Source organism: Xenopus laevis, chromosome 7L (assembly GCF_017654675.1).
Source record: "Xenopus laevis strain J_2021 chromosome 7L, Xenopus_laevis_v10.1, whole genome shotgun sequence".
NCBI lineage: Eukaryota > Metazoa > Chordata > Amphibia > Anura > Pipidae > Xenopus > Xenopus laevis.
Genome location: NC_054383.1, coordinates 106,119,722 through 106,131,477, shown reverse-complemented (window position 1 = coordinate 106,131,477; position 11,756 = coordinate 106,119,722). Strand labels below are relative to the sequence as shown.

Below are 11,756 nucleotides of genomic sequence, written 5' to 3'. Positions count from 1 at the left end.
TTGTACAGGACTGGCTGCATTTCATTTCACTCCTGGAATTTTTTCATTGTGTGGCACTGGGATTACAGAAGTAAATTGCACTTCTTTGCTTCCATGTCAATATAAAGGAATTTTCAGGAGTCGACTGCAGATAGCGCCAGCTCATTAGGGCACCCAAGGCAAACACAGCATCACCTTCCCCGCTCCCCAAATCTCATCACCCTGACTTCCAGCTCTTCAACTGTCCAACGACTCCCCTTGCCACTTGCTGTCTCTTCCACTGACGCTTTCCCATCAGCAGGGCTGAAGTTAGAAGATGAGGAACATTTCTAGGGTCCCAGTGCCCCCCACTTACCTCTCCTGACTACTCTTATGTTCGGCCCTGGGTAGCACAGATTTCCAGTGGGTGGCCAGTGTCCCCATGTGCCATCACCCTTAGTGGTTGCGGCACAGGTATGGGATCTGTTAACCAGAAACCCATTATCCAGAAAGCTCTGAATTAAGGAAAGACTAGCTCCCATAGACACCATTATAATCAAATCTAGATTTTAAAAATTGATTTCCTTTTTTTCTGTAATAATTAAACAGTACCTTGTACTTGATCCAAACTAAGATATAATTAATCCTTCTTGGAACGGAAGCAGAAGCAACCTATTGGGTTTAATGTTTACATGATTTTCTAGTAGACTTAAAGGTATCAAGATCCAGATTACGGAAAGATCCGTTATCCAGCAGGTCCCAAGCATTCTGGATAACAGGTCCAATACCTGTACTGTGCAATTTTGTGGCAGTAGTCAAACAACTACAACCACTGGCCAGCACTATTGAAAATTTGCAGTAAGATGGGTTGAAGATGTAATTACGCAAGAGGAGGTATCTCAAGCCATAAAGCAGTTGAAATCAAATACAGCCCCAGGCCTTGACGGTTTAGCTAATATAAACTATAAAAATTTACCACGGAATTGACTCCACATTTGACCTCTATGTTAAATGGTCTTAGGGAAGGACAAAAGCTACACCCTGAATCCTTACAGGCTAAAACATCGGCGATACCTAAGCCTGATACAGATTTATTTGATTGCAAGAACTACAGGCCAATCTCGGTCTTAAATACGGATAACAAAATTTTTGGCAAAATTATAGCATGATCTCTTCCAAAAACACCAAGTGCACCCAATAAAAAGGGATGAGCTGCAGTTTATTGTGTTTTATTTTATAGTATGGGGAGGTGGCTCTCTCCTTAATGCTTGCTCTCCCAACCCCCATTCAATGGTGTTTTTGGAAGAGATCATGCTAAATAAAGAGAAAAGCAGGTATGGTCTTTCTCCCCCCAAAAATAACACTTTTTTCACTTAGGTAGGACTGACGCATGGACACTGCCTTGACGGGGCGCGTCAGCTTATGCATATTTTGTACAAACTTTGTAACTAAAAGTGTCTTTTTTACTAGTTACAGTTCAGCTGTGCAAAAATAGTTTTCTCTTGGGGTTCTATATTGGAGTGCTGGGGTTAAACTTTGTGTAATTTGTTTATCAAGCCTCACCCACGTGCACCCAATAAAAAGGGATGAGCTGCAGTTTATTGTGTTTTATTTTATATATATATATATATATATACACAGTGTATTAGACACATTTGGTACTATTTCGGGACTACAAATTAATCATCATAAAACTGAGGCATTGAATATCAATCTCATACATGAAATGGAAAAAAATGCTTCAATTGAACTTTGAATTCAATCGGCATCCCAAATATATCTCCCTACTAGGTATTAAATTAACAAGCTCATATGACCACCTCTATAAATATAATTACCCTCCAATGTTTAAAGCTCTGTCCTCTCTATTAGAGAAATGGAATTCGCACCATATATCGTGGATAGGACGTATAAATTCAGTTAAAATGACACTTCTACTGAAGCGGTTATATTTATTCAGGACCTTACCTATCCCAATACCTGCAGGACATCTAGAAAATTTTGAATCCTCAATTCTAAAATTTGTCTGGGCTGGGAAAATACCAAGGGTCAATAAACTTACTTTATACCAACCTAGGAATCAGGGGGGCTTGAACCTCCCAAAACTTTCTTTTTATTACAGAGCAGCTCAATTAGCCCAGGTTCTTACTTTTCACTCCCTAGAAGATTGTCCACACTGGTATCTTTAGAAGTTTCCTTTACACAACCTTACGCACTTATCTGGAGCCCCCTAGGAAAAGGGCCCAAACAGGCGAGTAGGTGTTTACATCACACCTTGAAAATTCGGGATGCTGCAGTTAAGAAATTACATTTGAGGTCTCCCCTTAGACCTGCAGCACCTTTATTTCAAAATCCGGAATTTACTCCGGGTCTCCTAGTCTCCCAATTCAAGTGGTGGTCTGATCGTGGCATTTGGGTAGTGGGCATATATGTTCCTCATCAGACCCTCCTTCCTTACAACAGTTGACAGATAAGCTTTCAATTCCACTAGCGGAGAGGTTTAGGTTACAACAATTACACCACTTATATAACAAGTTCTTCGAGTCCCCACAGCCCTTGATGTTACCCTACATGGCAGCTTGGTAGAACGACCTTTCCAGAGAATTTTCACCTGAGGATTGGGATCAGATCTGGAGTGTAACTAAAAGATCCTCCTATAACGTCTCCCTATTGGAAGCAAATTACAAAGTATTACTTGTTGGTACTTCGTTGGTACCTGCACGTATTGCAAAATTTGCTCCCCTGGCAGATCCCAATTGCTATAGAGGTTGTAGGGAAATAGGCACAATGTTTCATGTTTGGTGGGAGTGTCCGGCTGCCTGAATATTTTGGATTAGGATTTTTAACATAGTGTACTCGGTGTTGGAAGTTTCTATGCCTAAAGACCCTGCCGTAGCCCTATTGGGCAAACAAACAGAGGCCCTTACTAATGCTCAGTTTCGCCTATTTTCCTTTATAATGCTAGCGGCTAAGAGGACTATAGCAGGAGCTTGGAAACAAAAGCAAATCCCAATAGAACTCTGATGAGTATCTTGCTGGATACTCATCAGAAATTTCTGTTAACTTGGAATCCCTGGATAGAGTTTAGATATGGGCTTGATGCGCCCGCTGTGCTTTTTTCACTGTAACTGCTCTTTTTCCCCAATTTAAAGCTCATGTAGTCGAGGTTTTATTATTTACTTAATTTCCTTTTGTTTATTTTATTTCACTATCTGTACCAGTCAACATTAGGCATATAATTGTCAATAAATATATATATATTTCATTTCACTCCTGGAATTTTTCATTATATATATATATATATATATTTATATATTTTATATATATATAAAATATATATATAAAAAATAAATATATAAAATAAAACACAATAAACTGCAGCTCATCCCTTTTTATTGGGTGCACGAGGGTGAGGCTTGATAAACAAATTACACAAAGTTTAACCCCAGCACTCCAATATAGAACCCCAAGAGAAAACTATTTTTGCACAGCTGAACTGTAACTAGTAAAAAATACACTTTTAGTTACAAAGTTTGTACAAAATATGCATAAGCTGACGCGCCCCGTCAAGGCAGTGTCCATGCGTCAGTCCTACCTAAGTGAAAAAAGTGTTATTTTTGGGGGGAGAAAGACCATACCTGCTTTTCTCTTTATTTAGCATGATCTCTTCCAAAAACACCATTGAATGGGGGTTGGGAGAGCAAGCATTAAGGAGAGAGCCACCTCCCCATACTATAAAATAAAACACAATAAACTGCAGCTCATCCCTTTTTTGACGGGGCGCGTCAGCTTATGCATATTTTGTACAAACTTTGTAACTAAAAGTGTCTTTTTTACTAGTTACAGTTCAGCTGTGCAAAATAGTTTTCTCTTGGGGTTCTATATTGGAGTGCTGGGGTTAAACTTTGTGTAATTTGTTTATCAAGCCTCACCCACGTGCACCCAATAAAAAGGGATGAGCTGCAGTTTATTGTGTTTTATTTTATAGTATGGGGAGGTGATGCCCACAAAAGCACAAATAAAGGCTTTTTAAACGACTCAAGAATTGATGGTGCTGTTCAATCTTTTCACAGTATTGTTTGCCAATGGGAAGTGGCCATTGCAGAACGTGCACCATCCTTAAAGAATATTGAGAATCCGTGTGCTGACTACTCTTTCTCTACAGATCACCCCATACATACACATATTACTCTGGGGAAATTGTCATTCAGCCTGGTTTTTGATTTATTGATCAGTCAGAAAATCTGTGCACATGGATTTATTAGTGTCATTTATTAGCAGCACAGGTCAAATAATATCTGCCATGGAAGCTGATACAGCAAGACTGATTAATAATCAGAATATACAGACTGCACTGGGTCTGCGGATACTAATCTCTACACAGTCGCCGGCTGCTCTACAGGGATACAAACAAAGCTGCTCGAGTTCTGAGAAGTAGGTTAGGGGGGACTCCCTGCTGTTCGAAAGTATGATTGTTTCAGTTAGGGGCCATCTGAAGTTTCCTATCCTCAATAGTCAGAGCAAGTAAAACGTAGGGGGAATTTCACTGCATACAGTCAGGTTTATTATAAAAACAGTACACATTTTTATGTATATAAGCTGAAGAATCAAGCAAATATGTCACTTTAAAAAAAAAAAAAAAAAAGGATGCAAAGAACTGCTGCAATGACACCTTTTAACCAGCAGATGGTGCTGCATAGCTGTTCCCTGTAGATCAGTAGCATTGTGTTATTAAGTATGGGGTGCAGTGTCGCCTGCACTTAATCTCCTATTTCCAATGTCCAAAAATACCTTTCCATTGGTGACATAGTGAATCGCCTTCAGTAAAAACATTTCAGTCGCGCAACGGAAACGCCTTCTGAATTTTCCAGTGGCTCTCGAATGATATGTCTTACTAGTGTGATTCACACGGACACTGATGGAAAGCGATTTTTTATCTCTCTGTCTCTGGAGATTAAGTGTGGATGACAAAATGCTTTTTTTTATATATATATATATATATATATATATATATATATATATATATATATATATATATATATATATATATATATATATATATATATATATATAAAAGCTGCCGTTTTACTAGGGCAGGGTTACTGTTCCTTTAATTGTGTTGCTCCACCAGAATTCTGCACTGAAACCCACTTCTCAAAAGAGCAAACATGATTTTATTATATTTTATTTTGAAATCTGACATGGGGCTAGACATACTGTCAGTTTCCCAGCTGCCCCAGTCATGTGACTTGTGCTCGGATAAACTTCAGTCACTCTTTACTGCTGTACTGCAAATTTGAGTGATATCACCCCCAATCCCTCCAGCTGCAGTCTAACAACAGAAGAATGGGAAAGTAACCAGATAGCAGCTCCCTAACACAAGATAACAGCTCCCTGGTAGATCTAAGAATAACACAATAGTAAAAATCCAGGTCCCACTGCGACACATTCAGTTACATTGAGAAGGAGAAACAACAGCCTGCCAGGAAGCAGTTCCATCCTAAAGTGTTGGTTCTTTCTAAAAGTACATGACCGGGCAAAATAAACGGAGATGGCACCTACACACCAATATTACAACTAAAAATAATACACTAGCTGGTTCAGGAATGAAATTGTATATTGTAGAGTGAATTATTTTCAGTGTAATTTAGAAATAAAAACGACACCATAAAAATCATGACAGAATCCCTTTAAATACCAGAATTAAATATTACTTTTATTGAAAAATGACATCAATGACATAAATTAGATCTCTTTACATCTACATTATTTACATGCTCTACATATGGAATGTTGTAAAGTCCTTCAGCAACTCCGACCCCATACGGGGGGTTACTCAATCCAAAATGTAAAAGAAAAAAAAGCGACTGCTTGGGAAAAGTTCCGCAGCACTGAAGCTACTTGTGTTCCAGTAAAGCTGTGCGTGTGTGTGTGTGACTGTTCTGCAGCGTTAGTGCTGTGTGCTCCAATCACTTCTTTTCTTCCTCTGTGTCCAAATAACAAAGGCATAATTGCTCCTTGCTCATGACCAGCAGGGCATCTTGTCCGAGTGGGTGCCAGGACACAGACAGAACATTGGACATTCCTAGAAAACAAAAACGTAACACACATGCATTTTATAACAAAGGTTTCACACAGATCTCCATGTACTACACGTGAATCTAAGGCTAAGTTCAGTTTACACACAATCTGGTAAGTACATTACATAAGGCTAATCTGACTTCTAATCTTACGATTCAGCATCAATAAGTACAGGCCTCGCATTCAGTGTGAAACTTTGCACTGTGGTTTAAAGGAGAAGTAAAGCAGTTTATTGCCAATAGATTAGCCACAATAGTGCAAGCTAAAACACTATATTCTGCAGAATGCTTTACCATACCTGAGTAAACAGCTCTACAAGCTCTGTTTGTTTAGTATATTAGTATAGTATATTAGTCTCTCCCTGCTCCCTCATATTAAAGCAGGAAGGGGAGGGGGAGAGGAGCAAACTGAGCATGCTCAAGCCCAAGCCCTGGAGGTTTGAGCTGAAAACAGGAAGTCTGATACAGAAGCCCATGAGTACACAATAGAAGGAAAGAAATGCTGTGTTTCTTTTGACAGAGGACTCAGAGCAGCATTACTTTGAGGGTTTACTGGTGTATTTATATAGACCTTTCTGATAAAGCTTACTTAGTTTTAACCTTTCCTTCTCCTTTAAAGTGGTTGCTCACATTTGAGTTAACTTTAGTATGATATATAGAGGGATATTCTGAGACAATTTGCTTTTATTTCTTATTATTTGTGGTTTTTGGGTTTTTTAGCTTTGCATCCAGCAGCTCTTTAGTTTGCAGTTTCAGCAATCTGGTTGCTAGGGTGCAAATTACCCTAGCAACCATGCATTGATTTGCATAAGAGACTGGGATATGAATAGGAGAGGGGCTGAATAGAAAGATGAGTAATAAACATTAGCAGTAACAAAAAATGTGTAGCGTTAGAAAGCATATGTTTTAGATGGGTTCAGTGACCCCCATTTGAAAGCTGGAAAAAGGCAAATAATTAAAAAAACTATAAAAAATGAATAATGCAGACCAATTGAAAAGTTGCTTAGAATGGGACATTCTAGAACATACTAAAAGTTAACTTAAAGGTGACCCACCCCTTAAAAGGAAACAAACGATCAAGTGTAAAAACAAATAGTATGCCGATTTACAAACATGTGCAATAAGTTACCCATAACAAACTGTTCTTTTTTAGTTACCAATACTGATGACGAATCTGGTCGTTATTTATCGTGGCAACTAATAATAAATCTGCTATATAAGTGTATATATACTATATACTGATGTGTATGTCTTTCTATAGGCAGTGGGATGGCTTTGGTTGGTGTGGAAGGAGAGGGGAAGGATAAACCGACATATGCGTTGGTCATGCATCTTTCTCGTTTTCTTTTTAAATAATTTTAAAGCTGTTTTGCGAAAATTTTCACTGGAAACGCGCAAGTCTGCTGCGAATCTGTACAGTGCAAAATTTTTCACTCATCACTAGTTACCAACTACTAAAAGCCCGTTTCTGATGTGGTTGTGATGGACAACTGCACATTAGCACCTGTCTTAGTAAATGAGCACAAATATCTCAGTGTTCAGTTGTAACAAAATAGTAGGGATGCACCGAATCCAGGATTTGGTTTGGGATTCGGCCTTTTTCAGCAGGATTCGGATTTGGCCTAATCCTTCTGCCTGGCTGAACAGAATTTGAATTTGAATATGCAAATTAGGGGGCGGGATGGTTCAGTATTCAGCTGAATATTTTGCAAAGGATTTGGGGCTTTGGCCAAATCCAAAATATTCGGTGCTTTCCTACAAATAGTATGTTGAACCTTAATGACATCAATAAACTTTAAGCCGATTGCCAATCTGTACAACTTTGTGCCTTGAAGAAAAGGAGTTGGGAGGGGTCCTTTTCAACCCTCCCAGAAGCCATTTTGTCATTAGATTGAGAGCTCTGTGGCTCACTAACAAAACATGAATCTGCTGTTCCCTGAATGCCTGTTAATATTTTATTTTGGTTTGGATCGCCTCATTGGCAGCTTGTGGGCTCTGCTATGGCTGATGAATGTCGGCAGGTTCCTGTTACAACTCAGCCAAAGCTCAAAGGATTCTGCAGGAGAAGCGATCAAGTCGTGAGGATTAAAAGCCCACCCACAATGTACTGACAGCTAGGCTGTCAATCTTTTTACCCTGGGCCACCACTGCTGTTAAAGGGATTGTTCACGTTTGAGCTAAATTTTAGCTACATTTTAGGATGTAGAGAGTGATATTCTGAGACAATTTGCAATTTGTTTTCATTTTTTACTATTTGAGTAATAGAAAGTAGCAATAACAATACATTTGTAGCCTTACAGACCATTTGTTTTTAGATGGGGTTTTTTGAAAGCTGGAAAGAGTCAGAAGAAGGCGAAATATAATGAAACAAACAATGCTTCTATAACATACTAAAAGTTAACTGAAAGGTGAACCATCCCTTTTAGCAAACACTGCCTGGAGTTAAACGTATGGAGTAGGAACAGGACAATTTTAAAGGAGAACAAAACCCAAAAGTTAAAAAAAACCCTACCCCCACCCTACATAGACCCCCCCCAGCCTAGCTGCGACCCCTCCGTGCAGATTCTGTCCACAGATTCAGCTCCAACTGCGCATGCACCTATTCGCCGGATTCATTCCTGAAGAGAAGAAGATGGCTGCCGTGAACTCCGCTGGACAGAATCTGCACGGAGGGGTAAGTAAAGAGTTAAGGGCATTTGCCCGGGGTAACAGCTAGACTGGGGGGGAGAGGAAGGGGGGTCTATGTAGGGTAGGGTTTTTTTTTTTTTTTTTAACGTTTGGGTAAAATTCTCCTTTAAGGTGAAAAGTATAAAGGATAAAAAAAATACTGAAATATCAGTTTTATGAGTAAAGAATTAAAATGTGCTTATGTCCACTTAAGCCAGGAATATGAAAAGATTTAAAGGAACTGCACATACACTAACATTTAACCAGGCTTTTAACCAGAAAGATACTTTCCCCAAGCCCTTTTCAAGTATTTAGTGGTGGATGCACAAGTGTAACACAGCTCAGGCATGTTGTATTACATAGAATAACATGCACTTCCACATATGAATATGGAGGAGACGTGTCCTTTCCAGTTCAGATGAGCGAGCTGAGCTTTCTGATGTCTGACTCTAGACAGTAGATGTATAAACATTTAACTTACTTTCAGATTCAGTTACAAAACAAACATTTTAAGGTTTCACCTTCTGCCGGCACTTGCACTGATACACTGCCTGTAGGGCTCCATAAATACACTCTGTTATTGCCAGTGCAAATGGCTAGTCTTGGCTGCACGGGGTCCCAGTGAAACGCTCGGACGGCTGAAGTCTGTTCCAAAACAACAAACAGTCTCATCTTCTGAATGTCCCATATCCAGACGCAGTAAGGCATGTTATCTGCAGGAACAAATAGAATTCTGCTAATTATTTTAAAGTTCCTCACCAGTTTATTAAACACCCCCAGTTAATTTTTACCCGCTTCTACTGTTAAAATACCTGTTCATCACTATAGTAACTGCATTCCTAGAGATCCCTTGTGGTTGTCCATTATTCCTATAATGAGCAGATTTCTGGTTTTACTTTATCAAACACCTGGAAAGCCACAAGGGATCCCTGGGAAAGAAGGGACAATGGCATGGCACTCAAAGGTTAGGTATCCTAGATACATACATACATACATACGTTTTTATTTGTAACATTAGATGCCAAAAAGTATGGGACATTTGGCAAAATGGAGGAGTGCAAACAAAGATTTAGGGGCAGATTTACTAAATGGCGAAGTGGACGACACTAGCGAAAATTCAGCAGAAATAACATCCGCAGGGCCATCGCCAATTCACCAACGGGCGTAGAGGACAATTCACTAGTCAACAAGACCGTTGCTAACGTTTGTTCGCACCCTATCGCCAAGTGACTTTTCGCTCTGGCAAACGGTCGTTACTCCGTAAATTCACGAAGATGCAAATTTTACTGAACGTTACCTGCCAGAGTTTAGTCACCTCGGACCAGGCGAACTGATAAAACGAAGCAACATCTTCCTCAATCTTATGTCAGTGACATCATATCCTGTATGCCGGAAATGCATTTAAGTTGTTAAAAACGCTGGCGACTTTTCTTCTTTTTTTTTTAAAGTGGGATTGCCTTCAAAAGTCCAAACTATTAAAGATTTATGTTTGAGGAATTTTTTTAAAACTAATTTGAGGGGCATGGCACATTTGTTGAAGGGTGGGCTCATGTCTAGGGCATTTGAGGATCTCTTCTGTCTTTATTATGGCTCATTGGACATGTGTTTGAAAAAGTGGCCACTTCAAGCATTTGCACCAACATTACTAATAAAGATGTCCATACGATATTTAGGTACCCGCCCTATTCAAATGAATCTAAGCGTAAGAATACTAAAAGTTTCAGAATTGAACGTTAGTGAAAATTCGCTGTGAAATGCTTGCCCAGCCAAAGAATGGTAGCGAAAATGATCAACTTCGCATTATAGTGAATTAGCGTAACGGTAACTAATTTGCGCCTGGTGAAGAGGCGTAGCCATCGCTGGTGAAAATTTGCCCTTTAGTGAATTTATTTATTGCCCCTTAATGAGAACGTTGAGATTATTTTTCCGTTTATTTGTCCTTTATGTTCCTGTTGCTTTGTGATGTTGTTCATCTCCCTACATCTCTCCCTATTGAATTCGGTTTCCAGTTCCCTCTTTTTCTGTCACTGCAGGTGGTAAACTGAAACCTTTCCTATGTACCAAAGTGCCCATTAGTACGCCACGTATCACACTGTCCTCTCCCGTTTGTTTATTCATGCTAGGTAGCGCTTCATGTTTTGCCACCTCCCAATTGGCAATGTAATGTAATAGAAGTTGGAGAGTAACATAAACATACAAAAAGCTCCTGGGGGTGCCAAATAAGGGCTGTGATTGGCTATTTGGTAGCCCCTATGTGGACTATCAGCCTACAGGAGACGCTTTAGCAGTACATCTGGTTTTTATGCAACCAAAACTTGCCTCCAAGCCTAGAATTCAAAAATAAATATCTGCTTTGAGGCCACTGGGAGCAACATCCAATGAGTTGGTGAGTCACATATAGCTCAGGAGACACTGGTTGGAGATCAGTGGGCTAATGTAACAAAAGTTTGCTACTGGTTGGGCAATGTATGGCAAGCAATTAGCATGTAGAATTTACTGGTGAGCTGGTCTACAGGTCCTGGGTAAATACGTTTCCCCTTGTATTACTTCGCCCTGCAAGTATTTCCAAATGAACTCACTCCATTTAAATGTATTCTCCATGTCTTATAGATACTGAGGCGATTTTGCCAAATCTTTAGTGTGTCTCCCAAAGACCACATTCAAAGTATTTAAGGGCAGAGGCACACGCTCAGATTTGGGGAGATTAGTCACCCAGTGACAAATCTCCTCTTCTTCGGGCGACTAATCTCCCCGAACTGCCTCCTGCCGGCTAGAATGTAAATCGCCGGTGGGATGGCACTTGGAGCACTTCGTTTTCCGAAGTCGCCCGAAGGAAAACGAAGTGCACCGATTGCCATCCCGCTGGCGATTTACATTCTAGCCGGCAGGAGGCAGTTCGGGGAGATTAGTCGCCCTGAAGAAGAGAAAATTTGTCCCTGGGCAACTAATATCCCCGAATCTCATCGTGTGTCTCTGCCCTAAATGCATTACAAAACTCCATAATGGTTCGATTAATCTCCAGCGATAGAGCAACCCATGGGTTTTACAGCA

General features: G+C 39.8%; 1 protein-coding gene across 1 annotated transcript in view; it reads right to left on the bottom strand.

Annotated features, from left to right (window-relative positions):
* Positions 1-5,659: 5,659 nt before the first annotated feature.
* Positions 5,660-11,756, bottom strand: part of wrap73.L (WD repeat containing, antisense to TP73 L homeolog) — a gene marked incomplete at its 5' end in the record, with an annotated part of 36,939 nt that continues 30,842 nt past the window's right edge. Inside the window, 2 exon segments of the mRNA NM_001096522.1 lie at positions 5,660-6,043; positions 9,227-9,418. Coding sequence (NP_001089991.1) covers positions 5,928-6,043; positions 9,227-9,418 — 308 coding nt within the window. The 3' untranslated portion in view covers positions 5,660-5,927.